The sequence below is a fragment of the Pagrus pagrus genome, assembly GCF_965226575.1.
Source record: "Pagrus pagrus genome assembly, chromosome: 9".
Classification (NCBI taxonomy): Eukaryota; Metazoa; Chordata; class Actinopteri; order Spariformes; family Sparidae; genus Pagrus; species Pagrus pagrus.
Window position 1 is genome coordinate 26,622,620 of NC_140193.1, and position 23,076 is coordinate 26,645,695.

Sequence of the window (23,076 nt, forward strand, 5' to 3'; positions counted from 1 at the left end):
TTGTACAGACTCTAAGGCTGAGCTTTACATGAACCAGACTGTATGTGCAGAAGGATACCAGATCTACATGCAGATAATAGACCAAAGTCAGAGATTACTCATTGCTATTGTAAAAACTGCCCTGCCAGATGATGATTTCATTGTTTGTTCATCCCAGGTGACCTGCGCTAACTGTAAAAAGCCTCTGAAGAAAGGCCAAACGGCGTACCAGCGTAAGGGCTCCACACACCTGTTCTGCTCCACCACCTGTCTGTCTGCCTTCTCGCACAAACCCGCCCCCAAGAAGAGCTGCACCATGTGCAAAAAGTGAGTATCAACCAACAGGATACATTTTATATTTTGAATTTTTGCTGGTTGTAACAACAAACCAAATCTGTGGTTGCGTAAGATTGAGAAGGAAAAAAAGTTCTTTTAAAAAGTGAATGTCCAGCAGTTTTGTATCATTTGTTTATACCAGTTATTGAGTTTTAACTTATATCATTGCAAGTCCTAAACACAATATTTAAATACAACTGGATGGCCATTATTCTGTGAACTAACTGATGCACATTTACTGTAGATGTTAATGTATCTGTTTCCTGTGACGTGTTTGTGTTTTTCAGGGACATCACAAACATGAAGGGTACAATCGTGGCCCAGGTCGACTCCAGCGAGTCCTTCCAGGAGTTCTGCAGCACAGGCTGCCTAGGTGCATACGAGAACAAGCAAAACCCGCCCAAGTCGGGCCTTAAAACCAAATGTACTGTCTGCGGCAAACTCACAGAGGTCAGTATGTCTGACACACTGAACAACACACTCCCGTTGTCCATTTACCTGTCATTCTTAACTAGAGCAGCGTACATGCCACGATGTTCGTGACAAAGGGATGAATAATTGAGTAGCACTGGGTAAAAAAGTAACAGTGGGGGGAAACATGGATTTTTTCTTGGGTATCAGTTTACACCTATGTTGTATAAAGGTTCATGGTTTCCATGTCCGTATGGCCTCTAGGGTCTGTGTGATTTAAATTTTGTCACCTGCCCAAAACAGAGCACCACCTTCATACCATTCCTTATCTTGAGTCTTATTCTCATTAAGTGGTTACAAACACCATTTTCTTTTGTTGACTTTTTCATATCGTTCATCTAAATACATTATACAAAGGAGCTCTATATGTATAGAAGCATGCCTGCTCTCCATGTACAAGTCTGCGGCTGTCCATGTCCACATCTATACTGAAGTATGATCCGGGCTTAATGTCTCTAATACTTGCAGTCCATTACAAAGAGCCTCAGAGCAGCTATCATGGCTGTAGACTCTAACAAGGCTTCATTTTCTCTTCAGTTTTTACATCCATGGCTTGGATGTTTGTTTTGTAATAATAATAATAATGAGTCTTACATGCTCAAGTCCTGTTACATTTTATTTACATCTTCTCATCCTCCTCTGTGATGTGTATCCACTAATGAACATTCCCTCACCACTCTTTCATTGCATCCCTCCCTCTTCCTTTGCTTGGTGTCCTCCTCAGGTCACTTTCATTTAATATTTATCTCTGTTTTGTACCTTGTGTGCCTTCACTGTTCTCTTGTTCACTCTTTCTGTCCTTTGTTTTCTCCGTCCCTCCATTTCAGTGTGGCTTCTCAAGGCCCTTTTTAAGCAGGCCTCAGTCTCCATGACCACCACATGAAAAAACTTTGTCTCAAAATTGGAGAGTAGTCCCCCCCCCCCCCCCTCTCACAATGAAGCATTAGTTAGTTAGTGGTTGTGTTGAATTCATTTGTTATGTAATACCTTAGATGATCATAGCTCCATCAGCATTGTAAGTATCCAAAATAAATGAACTGAGCATTTAGTAACTTGTGAGCTTGGCAAGCTGTTTTTCTTGCTCACACATTCAGTATTAGGCTGTGGGATGGTGCTGTTACCTGTATCACCATGTGCCACAGCTAACCAATATGACTGTCACCTAGCAACCACAACTAACTACATTTGTGACATCTCCGAATCATCATTTATTTCTCCTTTATGATTCGATTTAAGTACTAGAATGGCTCTCTGCCAGTCCCTTTTTGATTCAATCAAGCCTAATCCAATATCAAATAAAACACATTTTAAGCTGCTAGATCTGGATTTTTATTTGGATCTGCATCAAATCGAGATCGCTCATAGATACCAGCCGGCTGATTTTTTTTTTTTCCCCCATCAAAATCAATGCATTATTCCCTGAGAAAATAACGAAAATGTTGAAAAATGCCCTATCTCACAATGCTAAAAGAAAGTAAGAAAAAAAATCTGTTCATTCCTTTTTGTTTATTTCTACTGACAAACCAACTGACCAACAAATGGACATGGGTGAACCTCCTTGGCAAAAATGTATGAATTTTAAAAAAAAGTAGATTTTTCTACTAGATTTGTCAATCCTGATATCTTAAGATGGTAAATGAAGTTAAGTTAATCAGGCTTTTGCTGCTAATTCTGCATTTTTCTGTCTACAGATCCGGCACGAGGTTAGCTTTAAGACTGTGACCCATAAGATCTGCAGCGACACATGTTTCAACGTTTACCGCAGGGCCAATGGCTTGATCATGAACTGCTGTGAGCAGTGTGGCGACTACCTGCCCAGCCGAGCATCAGCCAACCACTTCCTGCTGGTCGATGGCCAACAAAAACGCTTCTGCCAACAGAACTGCATCAGGGAGTACAAACAGGTACTGTAGGCCCAACCACGGGCCGCAGGTGTGTCAAATTTTCCTCATTGGGACCTACATGGTTGATTCATTCATTTCATTCAAGCATATCCATTTCAAATTACAGCTCTGCTTTGAGAGCCAGAATTCATGTCATGTCAAAATCATGTCAAAGTCAGAGTCATGTTCTGCTTTTAATTTAGCTGTGGTGACCCCTCCTCCTCCTCACAGCCAGGAGAAACTGCCTCTGCAGCAACTTAAATGTAAATACAGAAAATAATAACCTGGCCTTGGCACATTTACAGTCACAGTAAAACAAGTATGCATTCTCATGAAAAATATCCAAGTGATAAAACAAATGTTCCTTTAATGAACAGAGTACATGAACCAGGGCCTGTTCATCTCCAAGAAGTTCACAGAAAACAAAAGGGCTGCTCACATTACTAATGGTTGGGGCAGCATTTTATTTTGAGGATGTTTGTTCTCTTCTCTGCGAATGTTTGTTTGCACAGTGGGGTCCAGTATGCGATTTTCTTTCAGAACGAAGCTGCTGTCTTGATCATGATGGCTGATGGACCAGCCTGTGTAGACGGGCTATGAATCCCCAAATAATGAAAGGCAGGGTTTAATGAGATATAGCTCACTCACCCTGGAGATGTTAAACCTCTAGTAATTCTGTTATTCAGTTTTTACTGAATATGTCACAGCTAAATTGTGTTGCGATTAAATATTTGCCAGAAATTAAAGGCCGGAAATATATTTGTTGCTTGGCAACACCAGCTTATTGGACATTCCACTAATAACTGAAAGAAACGACGAGGTCTGTGTAACGACAGGCTGATTGTTCAGTAACACTGTGAGCTGGTGTTTCTCAGTGTCCAGTAATGATCCATCACATACAAACCTGCTCAGTTGCTTAAATAGCGGAACATGAGTGAAATACGAATAAGCTTTTTCTGTATGTGACCAGCTCTTGTGTCTACATTTCTATAAAAAAATAACTAACATCTTCAAGTCTGGAAAACTCAGTTCCTCTAAATATGAAAATCATAAGTTATACGCATTCTGAATTTTGTCTGCCTCCTCAGTTTAAATATATTTTTGAACAACTCCAATCAATTCAGTAATTGCCGTTTTGCAGTGAGGAAAGTAACTGTTCTTTACTCAGCATGATTGCATCATCCTTGTTGTTCACTATAAGAAGAAATAATGAAAAAAAGGAGGGGGGGGGCCACGTCTTCCAACACATATTGAATAATGTGACAATAGATGTCCAAGGCTGATGCCGCTCCTACTAGTCACTGTGATAATAACTGGATAAAGAGTCTAATCTCTGTGTCTTTATGGCCAAGCAGTGGAAAAAGGATCACAAAGCAGACATGTAGACTATTGGCCACAGTAAACAGGAGATTTGTTTACTCAGTTGATGCTCATGTTCAAGGTCTACTCAATAAAAGTACAACATTTCTCTAGACTCCCAACACACACATTAAAAGCTCTTTTTGTCAAAGAAGAGGGTCCATCAGGATTTCAGTTTATTATAATCTATTGTTATTTCTCTTTGGTGCACTGTTCCTCCACCATGGATAATAGTGTATGCTTGGATATTTTGTTTCTATGAAAGTGCTTTCTGTTTATGTGTCTGTGTGGACTGTATTGCGAATAAAATGGCTTGAAACTAATTGATAGAAGCCTAATTGGTATTTAGAGCAATTGGAGGACCATGTACACTGAAATGAGTTGACATTAAACATTTTTTTATTGTTTAATCAGTTCGCTTTATCAGTGACTTAATCCTACTGTCTTGTAGAACATCAAATTGCTGCTGTTTTGATGTGATGTTTTCCCTCTCTGTCCCAGGCACACAGTAAACTTGCGAGCTGCCTGACTTGCAAAACGCTGATCAAAACAGGCGAGGTGCTCCACAGCATCGGTGCGGGCGGCACCATGGGCTCTTACTGCTCCGTCACCTGCATGAACAAGGGCAAACTCGCGACAACCTCCTTCCTCAGTGAGTAACCAGACTACACAAAAAAGTGGGCTAAATAACATTAAAACCAAGCTTTTCCGAACCACTAATCATCCTTCACGTTGGCATGGATGTTAAGCAATTACAACCACTAGATGGTGCCGCTCAGAGTCTGATTGTTCTCGTACGGACCTCCACTTTTTCCTTCGCCACCGTCCAAGTCACATTTAATTCCCTTTCACTGTCCTCCCAGCTGTACTGTGATAACTGTTTGGCACTGTGTCCGGGTGAAGACGCATCATAGATGTTTAAAACTTCTCACCAACTTACATAACCCCTCCTCCAAAAAGTTCCGCCATTTTTCAAATTTCTTCCCCTTGTCCTGTGGTCCTGTCTTGGTTGAACTATTGGCTACACTGCTGCACTTCCCCCCACAACAGTGTACAGACAGAAGGCTCCGTCCATATCAGTATGCTTATCTAACGTTGAGCATTAATGAGCCTAGAGCCTACTGTTACTGTTTGGAATTGATGATGTCCCGCTCTGAATGTTTTTGTTTGTTTGTTTGGTCAGATAATTTCTAACTGACTTGACAAAGCAGCAGAGAAAAGCTCCTGTTAACCTGTTTGTCCACTCCTGATCATATTCTTTTATCCCAGCAAACCAAGTAGCATTACTGAATGTAAATTGAATGCTTAAATAGAAACAGTTACTTCAGTCAAAAGACTTTTAAAAAAAAAAAAAAAAAAAAGTGACAAGCATGTGTATTAAATGCATTTTCATATGAATTTTAACATTTAATGTCTGTGTGTGCAGACACAGAGCCCACGTGTCACTTCTGTAAGAGGAATTCATTACCACAGTACCAGGCCACGCTGCCAGAGGGGAACATCCTCAACTTCTGCAGCTCACAGTGCGTTACCAAGTTCCAGGTGGGGACTCTTTTGTCATTTCAATGCAGAAGACACAAATATAGGTCCTTTTACAAAAAACAGACACAACTACAGAAAAGTAATCAACTGATGTGTTCTGGATTATTAAGCACTGGAGTTCTTTGACAGAGTTGAATGAAACGCCAAATTGTTTCATCCAATTGCAGCGTCTCAGCTGTTGTGACCATGCACCAGGATGTTGCTGAAACTGGGTATACGTACTAATCTCATGCAACAATCGTTTGGATAGTTGGAGTACATTAGTAGCACTGATGTGGTGTTTCCAATGCTCCCTGCTCTCTTCTGTGAAGTTGTATGGAGCAGACCCCCTGTGGCCGAATTCCTCTATATAATATGTTATTTTACCTGATTGAAAAGATGGTCAAAATTGTGAAAATAAAACCATCACCCATTTGACTGATCTGCATGAAAACAGCAGCTCTAAACATGAACATGAAACACCACAGGTTCCCTCAGGTGGAGTCCATGACTTGCATTAATTTACATATTAACGAGAAAACAGAATTTCTTGAAACTACCATGACCGTGTTTATGATACAGAGTTAATGTTATACCATCCAAGTCCATCTATAGTATGATGCTTGTGAAAGGTCATTAGAAACGTTTTTAATCTTGTCTCTGTGATGTCTTTCTTTACAGAATGCTACTCTTCAAACAGCCACCAATGGTCAGACGCCTGTCTCTACAACTAACAATACAGTCCAGCTGAAATGCAACTACTGTCGAGGAGCATTCAGCTTGAAGCCCGAAACTCTGGATTGGGAGGTGAGACCGTCCTGAGGAAGAGTTCTCTCACTTTTATTTTATTTTTAATTTTTTTTTACAGATATCACAAAATGTCTCTCTTTCACAAATAATGCTTAACAATCATGTGAAGAAGATTGAAACTAGGATAAGTCTACCTGGAGCTGAACAATGTGTCAATAGAAAATTAACTTTGAGTTTTGGGTACAAAACATACTGTTAATGAATCAGAATGGATCCAATGTGTTTTATCTAAATGTGTCTGTCTTCAGGATAAGGTCTACCAGTTCTGTAGTAAGGCATGCTGTGAGGACTACAAGAAGCTCCACTGCATTGTGACGTTCTGTGAGTACTGTCAAGAGGAGAAGACGCTACATGAGACTGTCAAGTTCTCTGGGGTCAAGAGACCTTTCTGCAGCGAAGGTACTAATCTCCTCTCCTCTCTAGGACACTTAATAAATCTGAGCAATTTTCTTGACAGTTTTGAAGAAGTCACACTGTTGATTAGCCGTTAATTGGTTTTCAGTGCCTTTTTTCTTTCACGTTTGATTTTAGTTGTTTAGCTATTTAATCATTTATGTTGTCTGTCATTTTAAGCATATTTTTAGTTTGTATATCTTAGGTCTTAACAAAAATTGTTTTCCACTTTATTCATCATTCTCTTTGAATTTATTGTTTGTTTTTTCAGGCTGTAAGCTGTTATTTAAGCAGGATTTTATCAGGCGTTTGGGTCTGAAGTGTGTCAGCTGCAACCATTGCAACCAGCTCTGTAAGAGAGGCGTGACCCGGCAGCTCGGCGGCATGACACGGGACTTCTGCGGCGAGACCTGTGCCAAAAAGTTCAACGACTGGTACTTCAAGGTCCGCTCATTGTTCATACATTAAAACAAATGTATATGTACATAGAATAAGTATATGAATAATGTTCTGAAACTGTCTGTGTGGCCACTAGGCTGCGAGGTGTGACTGCTGTAAGGTGCAGGGTAACCTGACGGAGTCTGTGATGTGGAGAGCAGAGATGAAGCATTTCTGTGACCAGGAGTGTCTGTTGAAGTTCTACTGCCAGCAGAACGAGCCCATCATGGTCACACAGAAAGGCCCCGAGAACACCAGCATAGGTACAAACGTGTGTGTGTGTGTGTGTGTGTGTGTGTGTGTGTGTGTGTGTGTGTGTGTGTGTGTGTGTGTGTGTGTGTGTGTGTGTGTGTGTGTGTGTGTGTGTGTGTGTGTGTGTGTGTGTGTGTGTGCGCGCGCGCGCGCGCGCGCGCGCGCGCGCGCGCTCGAGGAACTAAGGTCCAGCTACAAATTGGCCCTGCATTCCAATACCCAAAGTAACATACTATTTATTATGCCAGAAAAAGATTCAGTATGTCCCAATACGAAATATGCGAAATGCAGCGTGCCAAAAATACCAGCACCTACATCTAGTCACATTTTGCAGTATGCAAGCCAGCATGCCTTTTTGGCTATTCTGACCCACAATCCTCTGCGCAGCGGAAGATAGTCAAATATGTCATGACAGCTCATTAGACAGAATGACAGACACTGTAATGACATTTAAGTATAAGTACTATGTTCTTTATAGATATAGGAAGAAGAGGGTCGAAGTTCAAGGCGCACTGTCATGACGAAGTTGTATGTCCCAATTGCATACATACTGCTTGCAACAGTACATGTATGTTCATTGTAAGGGCAGTTGCAGTACATACTAAAAGTAAAAAAGAAAAAGTATGCGATTCATAACGCACCCTACCTCTTGAGCACATGCTTACTGTTGTAACAGAGAATGCTTCTTTAAGGGTCAAGTATTGGGGAGTGAATGATGCCAACTGCAACATAATGATACAAAAAACTTGCCTGCTTATCTTACTGTATGTCACTTAAGATTTCTTCGTGACGTAATGATGTGATGTTTTTCATTTTCCTCTTTACAGGGCTTGAATTGCAGGGCGCCAAACTAGGGGTAAGTAAGAATTTGGAAAAGGTTTCAGTATCATACAATTGGCATTGAAGTCATTAGACATTAATTGTTACTTTGTATTAACGAAGTGTTTTAGTACTTATCTACTATACTTATAAAGCAATCCCATAATACGTTTTAAGTTTCATTATAATAAATGATCATTTTGTAGGTGCAGAAGCCACAATTCTGTTTGAAATGAAACCTGTATATATATGTATATATATATATTTTTTCTCTGCCATGTTGCAGCTGGTGAACCAGGGTACTGTGGCGTACGCTGGTGGAGGTTTGATGAGGGATGTCAAGAACAAGGCAGTGCTCTGCAAGCCGCTCACCCTGACCAAAGCGACGTACTGCAAGCCACACATGCAGAGCAAACATTTACAGACAGGTGAAGGCAGCATCTTATTTAGAAGAGTGCTAATGATGACAAAGAAAATGTTTTTTTTCTTTTCAAATCTTATAATAATTAGTATTATTATTGATTAGATAGTTTAGGGCAAATGATATGATACAGTTAATGTTTATGCTGGACTTGAATCAGAGATGTTGTGCAGGGCCAAGTGAATAGCATCTGATCACAGGTAGCATTGCAAAGCACAGCTTAAGTTTGCTATAGTGAGGCAATGGAACAGGCACATTTATGTATTTCGCTTTTGCTGCTTGTCCTTATTATTGCTTTATGAATCACTAATACACAATGTTATGACTCTGCATATCTGTGTCCACAGATGTAGACGATGGTGTGAAGAGGGAGTATATTCCTGTTCCCATACCGGTGCCCGTCTTCATCCCCGTGCCCATGAATATGTATTCCCAGGTTACTCCTACTCCAGTTTCTCTGCCTATACCGGTAAGACATGATCCTTAGCTCATTAACACACATGGGTTATCCATACTACAAGGCAAAGACCTATTTTGCAAAGGTGTTAACATAGAGAAATCAATAAATGGCTCTATAATAAATGTTAAAATGTGGCTGTGTGACTGGCTCTTGTATGAACAAATGGGTAAACACAACAATGTACTGTACAAATGGTGGTCGAGAAAAATTTATTAGTGTTCAGAAGAAAAAATCTCACCCAACCAAAGTAAGGAATCACTAAAAATCTAAAGTTGTCTGATTAATAACCAAAAAGCTGTATGTCTTGTCCCGTCCAGGTCCCTGTGCCTGTGTTTCTGCCCACCACCCTGCAGGGGGCGGAGCAGATCATCCAGAGCATCAGCGAGCTAAAAAACAAAGTGCCCTCTGACCCACTTGAGGCCGACCTGCTCTCCATGGCTGAGATGATTGCAGAGGAGCAGAAGCCAGGTACCCTCATGAAGGGGTTGGGTGTCTGGATTAAAACATCATAGATCAGAATACGACGCAAATGGAAGTTATCTTGAGACTCAAATATTTTTCTAAATGTTGAAAAGTGTCAAAGAAGCATGCACAGGGACAACAATCATAGTTATTTGTTTGTTAAACCACCGTGTTGGGGTTCTTACTCAGGGTTTTTCCTGGCACCACATAGGGCGGTTGTGGTAGGTGCCCTGGCGCAAATCTTTTAATTTGTCATTTTCATTACATTTTAAATTCATGCCAATAAACCACAATTTCAGGTCCTTTAGGCTAATCAGTTAGGTTAAACTGGGGGGGGGGGGGGGCAATATAGACCAACTACATACAACATTTAATGTGGGACCATAAATTATTATCATTATTATATTTTTGCTGTTATGTTTACATGAATGAATGTGAAAAAGAAATCCAGGCCATTTAGACAATCGGGCAGAATTTTTCAATAAGATTGCATTATGTGGATGTATTCATACGTAGCCTTTTTCAAGTACATAGGCTTACAGACTCTTACGGACATAGCATAGGCCACTATAATGACAGGTCATTCTGAACATCAAGTCTGGTTTTAGAATGGAAAGTTTGGAAACTCTACCTGTATTCCAGGACACATTTCATTAGGCACTGAAAAGGAAACATCAAAAACCGAACACATAGCCGCCATAGCCTATAATTAATTAAATGTCAATCTTACCACCTCTGTGTGGTCCTCCAAATCAGCACTGCAACACTTGAGGTTCATGATGCCAACAGTTGGTGGCAGTAATAGTGAAGTACAACCAGGGAAAGTGGTGTGTATAGCTGCTAGCTTGAATGCTACACAAGAGGTTGATACAGGTGGAACTTTATTCTGGTTATATGACGCTCATGATTGATAAATAGGTAGGGTCTGTGAAAAGGTAAGATGGGCAAGTGTAAGCTAAAGTGTCTGACCGGCAATGCGGCAGTTCACTGGGATTTGTTTAATAATCAGGAAAAAGCCTCACACCGAAAGCTCTTCATACTGGAGGAAATTTCTTGAGGAAAATTTAAGTTTATTTTTAGCGTTAGTGGCTGCCTCCAAAATTAATATGCAGGGAAAACCCTGTTACTATAAGTCAAATTGTAACAATGATGACGGATACTAAGGATTTATTTCAGTCTTTACTAGGCCAAGTCCTGACATGAAAGCCAGGGGAACTGGACTAAACAAAGCTCATGTCAATGAGCCTACAAAATCCCAATTTTATAGGATGTTCAGTCAGATGTGAAGAAAGCAGAGCGTGATGACAATAAAGACTGATCTGGCTGTGTTACAGATGTAAAGCCAGTGAAGGTGAAGAAGGAGCATAAAGGGGAGGAGTCCTCCAGCAGCAGTTCTGAGGAGGAGAAGGAGGAGAAGGAGGAGAAGAAGGAGAAGGAGGAAGAGGAGGAGAAGAAGGAGAAGGAGGAGAAGGAGGAGGAAGAGGAGGAGGAGAAGGAGGAGGAGGAGGAGGAGGAGGAGGAGGAGGAGGAGGAGGAGGAGGAGGATGACAAGTATGAGCCCGACCTGGACCTGGAGGCAGACTTCCCTCAAGGTAAACACTGACTGTACATGGAGTTCCAGACCTGTCCATACTAGGCCAGTGAGCCAGTGTCAGTCTAGAGCAATCACTATCATGTTGTAAAAGCCGTGAGCAATAATAGTTCTGCAGTATTTGGTATTTACAGGATTGACGGTCAGTCAAACAGATACTTTGGCACACTTTGATAGAACTAAAAAAAAACATTTTGCCCTTTTTTTTTTTTAAATTAACAGTAAAGCTTATACTTAAATAATTAGCTTCACCTTTTGTTACCATCATTTGTTAAGCTCGACAGATGTCATTGATTTCATACCAATATATCTGAACATAAAGTGCTGCAGGAAGGAGTCAACATTTTTGCACTTCTGGATCCTTCATCTTGAAGTCAATGGGTTTTTTGAATGGGCTTCTGGTTAGATGTGTAAAATAAGGGCTGTGGTTAACACAAGTGTAAATATGTGTAAACTATTGTCCCATTTTGTTCATCAGTAAATGCACACTCATGAATTTTGAAGCTTCTACGTATCATAAAAAAGGCAGCTGTTAACAGGTAGCTAATGAGACTACAGAGATGAAGATTATACTGAACAAAATGTAACATAAATTCTGTTTGCCACAGAGCTTATTTTCTGCAATAATCCAAGATACAATAGACATTTCCTATTAGCTTTTTGTTGAGGGGACCAGGGCGATGGGAACTTCCGGATTAGCCTTCAAAAATACATCATCCCTGCAGCACTCCATAAACATCATTCCTGACATTTTTTGGTAATTTGAGCCCTTCCATTTATGAGGTGACTGATCCAGCTCTTTTCTTAGGCCAATAAACCTTTTTTTAATTTTTCAGATTGCTTTGTTACTGTTGATAAGCTGCTGAAAGAGGACTTAAACTTTTCTCTTCAAGACATGTATTCACATTTATTTGGTGCTGCCTCAATTTGACTGTCAAGTAAATGAAGAAATGCTCCTGAATTCAAATCAGTCAATTTGTCTGAAACGCTCCGGCTGACTTTGTCTCTTTCTCTCAGTCTGTCTGCTTTTTTTCTTTCCATTCATGCTGTTTAGCGAAGCAGCTCTTATGCAACAACGTCTGACTGCATGGGTTTTAAAAAAGGATCAATTCAGTAATTGAGATTCAAATTCCTCCCATTGGTTATTTCTGGACCTGCTGTCATCACCACTTTCAGGGCGTAGAGGGTTTAAGGTTTGATGTACTGTCCAGAGGAGGAGTCTTAAGTCATTAACCAAGCCATTTGATGGGCTACATTTTTGCTCTTAATAATTTATCATCACTGGACTGGTACAAAATTCTTTAGCTCTACTGTGTCTTTCTGGGCCGTGATCGTATGTACTTCAAATGCGGCTCCACCCATGATATTAGGCCCTTTCTTGGGACCTAAACACGATGGCCTCCGTCTGAAACTAAACTACATTGTTGCCCTAAACTGAGAAATTCTCATTATATTCAGATCTCAGTATTTTTGTATCTATCATGTATACATGTATATTTTTTGTTTTGTTCCACTGTGTCCCTACTGTCGGTCGTCAAATACCTTGTAAATAATCTGGATTAATTAAATCATAAAGAGCATTCTTCCCCTTACAAATTAAAGTGTTTAATAAAAACCCCATTAAGCATTTCTAAATGGTATATAACAAATAGTTTATAATACACTGTGAGATAGTTGTAAGTAAATATGACAATTTTGCTGAGTGTGTATTGATGTGCAGTTTTTGGCAACAGTTTCTCCTATGAAGACATCATTACAGCTGTTTTACTATATTATCATTCATTATCTCTTTTATAAAGCAGCCTCCACTTATGGGTATCCACAGGAGGAGTTATAGCTGTTTACAAATACATTAATGAACAATTAAATCTGCTTACAGCTACGTTCGAGCCTGTTATAAACTATTTATTTCATATTGATTACAGTGATTATATGTGACAAATAGGGACTTTTGTAGAGAGTTATGTAGCTGCAGCTGTTGGACTTCTGTATTGTTTGTGCAAAGAGAAAACCACTCCTTTACCTGCAGAAATGTTAATATTTTATTTCTAGCCAGGGAGTCTTGTGATGCGTTTACATTCTCTTAAGGAATTGGCTTACTTTTTTTTTTTTTTATTTCATGTAAAAGGGAACCCAGTTTCCATAACAGGGCTAATGGATAAGATAAATCTGATTTCCCAAGCAAGGTTTCTAATTTCTTAACCATGACCACTGTGCTGCTAATCAAAGCAGATACTGTGTCTTCTGTCTCTGAGGTTGGGTGTAGGGGAGAGATCAGACTATTGACCAGTTGCAGGTGTACATGGATTTATTTTATTTGTCTGATTAGCTGCGTAACCCTGTCAGTCTGAATAAGCTGCTCTCTTGAGTACATGTAAATGTACCGACTATGACAGTGTCACTGTACCTGAGGCTCTGAATGCTGATACACTTAGTATCTTAACAATAAGTCATTGAACTAAATGCTACAATGTATAAGCCCCTAAATCTAATGTTACCTGTTTCCCACCCTGACTGGAATAAGAAACTAATTGAACAGATGTTGTGTCGTGTCTCAGCCTCAGAACCTGTTCCTGTCCTGGAGGGAATGGACGAGGACATGGGCTTCTCTCTACCTCCAGTCCTGACAGAGGAGAAGGAGGAGCCGGAGCCGGAGCTGGAGCCGGAGCTGGAGCCGGAGCCGGAGCCGGAGCCGGAGCCGGAGCCGGAGGAGTCGACACCTCGACCACAGCCCAGGAAACAAGTATGTACACAATCACATACAGTATACATATTAATACTTTGTAGTGGTCAACTTAAGTTGACAGTGTAGTAATTGGTGTGTTTGTGTTTCAGGGGAACAAGAGGCTGGCGGTCGAGGAGAGCTCAGATCCAGCCTCGTCCTCCTCTTCACATCCAACAGGCAAACAGTCAGAAGGTCGATCGCTGCCTCTCAAAGCCCGCTATGGTATTCATGCCTGGAAACGCTGGGCACTGTCTTCTTCTGACCACTCAGATGACACCAAAGGAAAGGACAGCTCCAAACCAGGTAACCTGCTGTCCTGGTTGATAGTCATATTTGAGAACATGTAGGATATGCTTGCTGACAGCAATCTGTGTCTGTTCCCAGCTCCTGCAGCCCGGACTAAAAGTAACCTGTTGTCGCTGAGTTCAGAGGAGCTGAATGTGGCTCTGTCCCGGTTTGTCAGGGAGGTCTGCAGGCCCAGTGGGGAGCGCTACTCTCCAGACAGCATCCTCTACCTCTGTCTGGGCATCCAGCAGGTTGGTACCAAGCCAGAGAATAAAACACCAGCACCTCTCCAGTAAGCCATCAGACCATGGATATAAAAGTTACATTAGAAGAGTATAACACTGATCACTGACATTAGTGTGTCTCAACAACTTCGCGTGGAGCTGTAAGCCTGTCCGATGTTCTCAGAGCAGGGCACTGTTTGACTCTAATGAAGAAGCACATGGCGTCGAAACGTTAGTCCTTTTAATAAAGGTTTGTGCTACAGTCCACCTTGGTCTTTGTTCCTTTAGTGTTTTTTCTTGACTTGGTCTGACAGACAAATGACTGATGTTTCAGTTTTAGCAGGCCAGTTGCTAACTTCTTGTGCCTTCCCTGGAAATAAATCACCCGCCCTGCAGAGTGGACAGGCCTCTTCTTTGTGTCTTTGAAGCATCAAGAATGTGACAAGACATGAATCAATCTGGGATTACAGCTGAGATTGAACATGAAACACTGTTCTAACAAATTTAAATGAAGCTATCACAATCATCACGGTCTATTTACGGTGAAATGGTCATTGTCTTTTCTTTATTTTTGTCTTCCCTTTATTTACTCTGGGAGAACACACTGAGGACAAGGAGCCTCTTTTCAGTGTGAGAATGGGACATCGTGCTGTGCACCATGTGATGGCAGTCCTCCTGTTTAAGCCCTCCCCCTCTGTTTCCTGTCCCTCCTTTGTTTCGCCCCTCATTTACTGTCACCTCACTACTGCCTGTATCAGGTAAAGGCATAAATACCTTAAAATACTCAAAAATAACAATTATTAAAAGGGAAAGAAAAACAAAGGAAAGGCATCTCTGCTAAATTGTGTAACGTTGGCAGGATTATTTAAAATGTGTCTATCATTGTTTTATATACTAAATAACAACATTTCTTAAAATAATACAAAATAACAATGACATTTAAGAGTGCAACAAAACAATATAAATATTCACATGGAGTAAATATAATTTTTAAGAATTAGCCTTGACAACTCTCCACTCAAGTTCCATCTTCAGTCATTTCGGGGGTAGGAACTAATCTCAGACTGAGTGTTCCCAGTGGGACGAATATAAGTAGTGCACAGCCTTCCCTCCTGCTCTCACATGTCAGCAGCAGCAGCAGCAGCATGGCTGCAGAATGGAGTGCAGGACGGTCCAAAGGCCTCTGGAGTGTGGCTTTTCTGACAGAAACATGTAAGATTGATTTTTATCTGTAAGAAACTGATAAAGTTTTAAAGATTTTATTGATGTATGTAAAATTTAATCGGGTCATGTGTTTTAAACATTTGAAAATGTCTTGTACCTTTCTGGGCCTGCTGTAATGTGCCGGCACCCTTCCCCCACTTTTTAAACATGTTCTTTCATTAAGCTCATTCGTAGGTTTTTTGCAGAGGAGACGACCGGTTTCACATCTTTTAGCAGCAAGCCAGAAAAACCCTTCTTGTTCCACTTTGATCTGAATGTATAGATTTGTGTGTCCAGTGATTAAAACTCTTTGCTGTTCACATCCTGAAACACAGTGATGATCTTTTAATATGAGGACACTAAAGTTTAATCTCAGGGAAACTACTGACTGCAGGCTGAGTTTGTTTGACTTTTTTTCTTTCTTTTTATTTGTTTGAAGCATCTCCACGCCAGAGGCCGCAAGGATGACCTGTTTAGCGACCCATGCTACCAGCAGTTCGGAGAGGAGCTTAACAAGGTCCTGAAGGACTGGCAGCCCAGTGTGCTTCCTGATGGTGAGTGCAGCCACACAGTCTGAGATGATAGTCTGCTCAACGCCTAATTGCTGTTTTGTCACTTTTGTTAAATTTCACCTCAAAGTTGACTTCCTGCATAAGTGATTCACCATATTTAAAATCACTCCATTAATTGAAAACACCTGAAACACAATGTACAGAAAACAGCAAAAAATTTATTAAACAAATAAAATCAGAGGTCAGTTTGGATTGGGGTTCTCATGTGTGCTTGGTAGCGCCCTCCAGTGGAGGTTAAACTGTAGTGCTGCAGTGTCCAATGATTATAACTCTTCTGCTGTTCACATCCTGACACTCTGTGATTGCACTATGATGTAATATGAGGACACTTTTCTCAATACAAAACGCTGAAACAATTTCTCAGCGAGTTGCTAGTTATTTTCTAGTGAGAATTGAAATATTTTTTTATCCTGAAATGAGTGGCATCTAATTTTTTTTTTCCTGAACAAATAAAATTGAGAAAATACTCCTCTTCATCTCCATTTTCACTAGTGAAGAGCGAGAGTCAGACTAAGCGTGGTTAGTTTCCTAGAATATATTTTATAGTGTTGCTGTCCTCTGCAGGCTCACTGTGGGGTCGGGTGGAGGAGCAGAGCCTGTGGAGCAGCCGGCAGCTCGGGGAGCAGAGTCCTGCCGCTCTGCTGCGCTCTCTGGTTTACCTGAACACCAAATACTTTGGCCTGCGCACCGTGGAGCAGCATCTCCGCCTCTCCTTCGCCAACGTCTACGGCCCTGACACCATCCATCCTGTCACCAAGGAGACCAGCGTCTGCATCCGCGTGCCTTCCATCTCTCAGGATCACCATGGTGAGGCCTGCAAAACGTACATATTGAAACAATTTTTTATTTTGCTGATGTAATTCAGCCATCGCATATTGTGACATATCTCTTTATACTTTGAATGGGTCAGTTGTGCTTTTTATCTCTACATTAAACCAAGGCAGCAGTATGATTCACATTATCTATCAGTAAGTAGGTGTGCCTTTTTTAAAGAGCTGCTGTAACCAAGAATAGTAATACAACTCCAGAGGAACATTTTGTACTTGTAGGTTTTGTGACATTTGTAAGACATATTGAGGATTGATGAAAATTATTGGCTCTTTGTGATTCAGATGTTAACATAACTTGAACGGCACTAAGTACAGCACATACCTCACCTACACCAAGGCCCAACAGTCCCCTTTGTTCACATACTGTCATAGATACAAGCCACCTCAATCCACCAAATTTCTTTTTCTTCATCTAGATCCAGGCATTATTCCCTGAGAAATTAACAAAAAAAAAAAAGAAAATTCTTTCTAATGGGGACAGGGGAGGTCCTTGGCGGAGGTTCTTATTTATAGAAGCCCATTATTTAAGAAAAATAATTGATAAAACATCAACTATCTTAGCAATTCAAATCTTGTTAACAATGTTTGATTTTGTCTTGTGGTCCTTCAGTGCAAACGGAGTCGAGGAAGAGGAAGCGTAAGTCGGAGGACGGAGATCAAGACTATGAATCAGACGATGACTCAGGAGGCTCCACTGTACGCTGCCCGGTTAAGAAGCATGAGTGTGACCTATATGACCTCTACAGATCTAAGTGGTGAGTTTATCTATACTGATGAAACTGACCACATAAAACTGAAAATACACTTTATCCAACACACCATCTTCTTCGCAGCAATACTTTCCCTCTATACTATTTTAGTATTTTAATAATTAATCTGATGGTCTTATCTTGACATCTTAACTAGGGCTGCAACTGATTATTTACCAATGAATGGTCATTGTTAAACGTTTGGCCTATGATATTACAAAAACTGTGAAACGGAGTGAAAATACTGAAAAGAAACGGTGAAAATGCCATTCACAAGTTAATTCATCAGTTTTCATCCGTAGAAAGTTTGATTTAGATAAATGGTTTGTCTTCAGTTGGATTTCTGTTTGAGTCCCGTGATTAAACTCATTGCTGTTCACATCCTGAACCTCAGTGTTGATTATTAAAAGATGAGGACTTGAAATATGAACTACTGTCAGTTTTTCTTTATTTATTCAAGAAGACAATCATCAAAACAAGAGACTCACACTTCTTTCTCCCCCACCTCCCCCTTTCTTTCCTCATCTCCTTTAATCCTGCTCACCCCACTCCTTTCTCTTTTCGTTAACATCCTTTCAATCTTTTCTCCATCCCATTTTCTTCTTTTTAACATTTATTGCACTTTTCTGTGCTGTCATCTTCTTTCCCTCTCCTACTTTTGCTCCCCTCATCTGTCTCTTTATTATCCCTCCTCATCTGATACATCCCTCTATCCCAATCTCACCCTCTTCTTGATGCTGCTTTTCTTTTTCTCCTTCACTTTCCTCCATTTTCTTCTTTCCCTCCACATTTGTCTCTTTACTTTCACCCTCTTCCTTCGTCTGTCCGTCTCTGCCCCCTCCCTCCCTCCAGCCCAGCGTTGTTGCGGGAGCGCCTCGATGTCTTCTACGTTCAGCCGGATCCAGCGTGCAGTCCAGATGACCCGCTGTGGTTCAGCTCCACGCCGCTGGAGCGACGGATCCTGGAGAGCCTCCTCACCAGAGTCCTCCTGGTCAGGGACATTTACACAGACAGACAACACCTGGAGGGGGAGGAAGAGGACAGGGGTGAAGCAGCTGGGGGAGAATAGCAGTCGCTCGGACAGTCAGCAGAGGATAGCTAGTGTGTGTGCACCTCCCCTGTCTTATTGTCTCGTCCTCCTTCACCTCCTTGTTGACTTGCTGTGTCCTCCTGGTGAGGGGCATCCAGAACAGGGAACTTGAGATGATGAGTGGTGGTGAAGAGCAGCCCAAACTTTCACTCTGGCGGAGGAGGAATTCATTTTCCCTCCAGTCATAAAGAGGAGGATGGGCACAGATGTGTCCTGGTGTGTGATGAGAACTTGTTCAGGTTAAAAGGAAGATGATGAGTAAGAGATGAAGGAGGTGGAGCTGTTATTTGTTATCTTTGGTCAAACAAAGTTAAATCAGGTAGAAAACAAAGTGTATTAACGGTTATCATGATATTTTGAAAAGAAAAGATTTTCCGTTGTCAACCATTCTGAGGGCTTAGGGTGTTTATAAAAGCAGCTTAATTAAATATTTAAACTTAAAACAGCACTGTATCATGTTCAGCAAAGGTCATCAGCAGCCACCAGCAGGCTACAAGGAGGAGGTACAGACACAGGTGAAGGGACAGGACGTGATGGCCCCATGTCCTCCTCGCTGTCGCTCCGTGGATTGAACAGAGGGACTGGCGTGCTCGGGGTGAAGAGAGTAACTTCATCTTTACAAGGAGAATCAACGAGAGGGAGAGAAGGCAGGCAGGAGTTCTGGATGAAACCAGAACCACTACTCAGAGGAGGTGATGCTGTGTCTGTGTCTCTAAGTTTGAAATTCCCAGCTAGAAAGTTGAAATTCCATCTTTGACATAATTAATAATAATAACTGGTACTTTATATTTCAAATTTCTATTTTAAAGGATAATCCCCAAATCTTCTACTTATGGCCGGAGGAAAGCTTCAGATCACTTGCATTTTTGACTCCTCCCATCAGTGATGTAAGAATGTACTTGTCCATTGCTGCTTCACTGATGGGCTGTGAACATTTGACACAAAGGTGTCATTTTCTGTGTTTAGCAAATATTTGGTTTAGTAAATTTAAGATTGTTAAAGTCATCACACCAATGGGTGTCATTCTGTTCTGCATAGAAATAAACAGTGATTGAAATCTGTTCTGAGCGCATCATAAAGTTACGGTCACGTTATCGTTCCTTTGTTTCCCTATTGCCTTTTATTGAAACCTGTACAACCTGCCTTTACCAAGCATTCGGTTGCTCTCTAGCTGGCTCTGGTGGTTTTGCAGGTCAGAGTTCGCCTTTGACAGGGGGAGGGGGGGTCGGTCTGTACATTAGATTATCACACTGCTAGACTACCACCTGCAGCGTCACTCTTGACACACTTAAAGAAAAAAAGTGGTTGTAAATCATCCCACTTAAACAGGTGTGACGCAAATGTGAGAGAGATGTCATCTGCACAGTCCAGTAATCAAATCAGGTGAAATCCCAATTGTGTGTGTAGGAGCTTTTAGGTTGTAAACTTAATTAGACTTATGTGTATTTTGATGCTTGTTAGCGCTACATAGCATCACTTACTCAAAATACTTACGGTGTCAAAGTGCATATTGAAAACCTCCAGTTCGGAATTTCTGACTTTCCAGCATCTCTTGAACGCAGCACAAGACCAGCAGCCTCCTCCTCTCAGCTGTATCACACATCTGCATTAATTGGGCTGCTTTCATTCCATCCTGTCATCCTGCTCACTGCTCTTCCTCTATCAGTACTGCTCTCAGGCAAAACCGCCGCACCACAGAGGACTTCAGCTCAGAGCAGCAGGAGTCGGGACTGACTGTAAACGTTATCTCTCGTCAGACGGACCTGACTGTTTGTGGTGTGGGGTAAAGGCAACCTACCAACATGCTGCATTTCTTTAGGGGATGCTGGGAGATCCTTCATTCATGCAATGTAGCATTACATGCGTACTAAGCCCAGATTGGGTTGCTTTGAAGTGTAAATATCTCTGAAACAAGGCGGTCATTTGAGATGGAGTCGGCACAGAGGGACACTGTAGTTTGGGGGGGGGGAAGAAAACCTCCCACCAAAACCTTCAGCTTGAAAACCCGCCTCCCAAGAAGCCTTTTTAAAAAGACTGATTATTTATTTCTCTTTTTATTAGTTTGCGTGTATCCTCTTTACGTTGGGATGGGGTTTTTATGGGTGCCATTTCCATCTCAACCGTCATTCATTGAAAACCTGCTGCAGTCCTGCCCCCTCGCCTCTCTTGTCCATGAAAGGGTATCCTGCAGGAACCTGTTTAACATGAAGGACACTGACTATTCAGAACTCAAGACGATTTTGGAACGTTTCCTTTCTGCTTTTGTCCTTGTGTTCGTATTTTCCTGGTGTTTCTCAGTTACTTTTAATCTCCTTTGAACTTAATATTGATTTAGATTGAAAACTGAGGACTTGTTAATACTGTACGTGCCCTACTCCTCCCAGCTGTTTTAGAGTGCTAGCACTGCAAAGCAAAAGCTTGTATTGTGATTAAGAATTGGTTGGTTAAGAAATGATTTGTTTCCTTTTTCACAAACTTGTTTATTTTTCCAGGCTACACAGTCCATTAATTTCTTTATTTTTTATGAATACGGTTAAAGTCCCTTTTTTTTTTTTTTTTACCTCTGAGTTTCATTTGAATTTGTTTTCTGACTGTTTAAATAAATTGGAGAAAGTGTCATCAAGTTTAAATCAAGTGAAGATTCATGATTTTTTTTTTTCTACTTTTCCTTGATCATTTCCACTTAGAGAATACTCTGAGATGTAAAGCTGGCTAAATTTGACACCAAACAGATGTGCGTCTCCATAACCAGTGCTTAAAATATAAGGAACGCCCTCCAGATGTTGGATTTTACCCATCATAAACATAATGTCTCAAATTTGTCACTGATTAAGAATCAAACATGTCTTCTCTGCATGATCCATGTCACTGCTCCTCCTAACTCAAGTGGATTCACCTGGCCAACATGGTCAGGGACTCCATTTTGAGTTTTATTTGATCTACAGAGCAGGTGTTTCTATTATTTTGTACACTTGACTGTGCATTTATTGGTCTTGAACTGAAGTGCAACATTTCAGGAACATAGTGGATTTAGGGGGAGAACAGGTCTGGACTTCTGACACCAGATCTGTCACCTTTTAAGCGAAGCTGTGGAACTTCAACCTGACACAGAATGAGAAGACCCCGGTGAACCTGGCTGATTCTCCTGCTGGACGCCGAGGCAGTGACCAAACCTGCCACGGGTTTGGACCTACAGTAGTCGCTGTGGCTGGCTTTAATGCCTAATGTGAATGTGCCTATCTGTATATACTGAAAGTGAGTGATTGTGACTTGAGTCTGATGCTATGTGTGTGGGCTGATCTGCTGATACGGTCATGTTAAATAAATGGTTTCATTTTCTAACCAGACTCCTTAATGGTGTGCTTTTATTTGCCTTTAAGTGAAGACGGTAACATGAGCAAGGGTCATTATATTAAAATATGTATGAAGAATTTTTCTGTTTTTTTTTTTTTTTTTAAATTGAGTTCTGTTCGTAGCCATCGTTTTGGGTGGATGGCAGAACGTCACTAATCAAAACCTGTAAACAGAGTTGAGAAGAGAAATGTCTATTTTGATTTTGGTGAACTGAACCCTTTAAAGCGCTGGGGTTGTGTGCAGAAGACTGTTGATGCAAATCCCCCAAATAAGAGAAAGTGGAATGAAAAGTCAGATCTCACTCAGATGTACTGCAGGGCAACAAGCATGTGGACACCGGAACATTACAGCTGTATGTGATAGCTGAACATCTTCATGGGCCTCAATCTGCTGCTGCAACAGCCTCCTTTCTTCTGGAGTCAGGCTTCCCAACTGATTTTGAACCGAGCTGCAGCGATTTGCTCCCATCCAGTCACAAGAGCAGCGTTGTAAAGAGTATCCAAAAGCTGTACCAGAGTAAATGTACTTAGCTACATTCCTTCACAGCACAAGAACATAAGTGAGGTCTCTCTTTCTCACAGTGGGCATTCTGGTTCATCTGAAAAGTTTTTGGGTGGTGTTGAGGTCAAGATCTCCCACAACGAAAATAATTTCTTTATGGACTTGGCTTTGTGCAACGGGGCACTGCCATGTTGAAACAGGAAAGGGTCTTCACCAAACTGTCCACAAAAAGTTGGAAAAGTAAGTATGCAGGGTGTCCAAATACTTTTGACCAATGTATATTGAGCCCTCGTCACATGAGACAAAGCAGTATGTCATTCTTTCCCCTATATTTCACACACTTCCAGT

At 41.1% G+C, this 23,076-nt stretch overlaps 1 protein-coding gene across 2 annotated transcripts in view; it reads left to right on the forward strand.

The window, feature by feature from the left end:
• The window catches only part of zmym2 (zinc finger, MYM-type 2), a 35,316-nt gene extending 13,096 nt beyond the window's left edge, over positions 1–22,220 (forward strand). For both annotated transcript variants that reach the window (XM_084361154.1, XM_084361155.1), the window contains exons 5-25: positions 158–306; positions 603–765; positions 2,478–2,690; positions 4,530–4,680; positions 5,455–5,570; positions 6,231–6,356; positions 6,608–6,758; positions 7,024–7,196; positions 7,288–7,453; positions 8,270–8,298; positions 8,548–8,689; positions 9,030–9,151; positions 9,460–9,610; positions 10,939–11,196; positions 13,754–13,938; positions 14,031–14,223; positions 14,305–14,456; positions 16,072–16,186; positions 16,769–17,011; positions 17,645–17,789; positions 18,636–22,220. In XM_084361154.1, the coding sequence (XP_084217280.1) occupies positions 158–306; positions 603–765; positions 2,478–2,690; positions 4,530–4,680; positions 5,455–5,570; positions 6,231–6,356; positions 6,608–6,758; positions 7,024–7,196; positions 7,288–7,453; positions 8,270–8,298; positions 8,548–8,689; positions 9,030–9,151; positions 9,460–9,610; positions 10,939–11,196; positions 13,754–13,938; positions 14,031–14,223; positions 14,305–14,456; positions 16,072–16,186; positions 16,769–17,011; positions 17,645–17,789; positions 18,636–18,852 (3,360 nt within the window). In that variant the 3' untranslated portion in view covers positions 18,853–22,220. The remainder of the gene's footprint in view (positions 1–157; positions 307–602; positions 766–2,477; positions 2,691–4,529; positions 4,681–5,454; positions 5,571–6,230; positions 6,357–6,607; positions 6,759–7,023; positions 7,197–7,287; positions 7,454–8,269; positions 8,299–8,547; positions 8,690–9,029; positions 9,152–9,459; positions 9,611–10,938; positions 11,197–13,753; positions 13,939–14,030; positions 14,224–14,304; positions 14,457–16,071; positions 16,187–16,768; positions 17,012–17,644; positions 17,790–18,635) is intronic.
• The last annotated feature ends 856 nt before the right edge of the window (positions 22,221–23,076 follow it).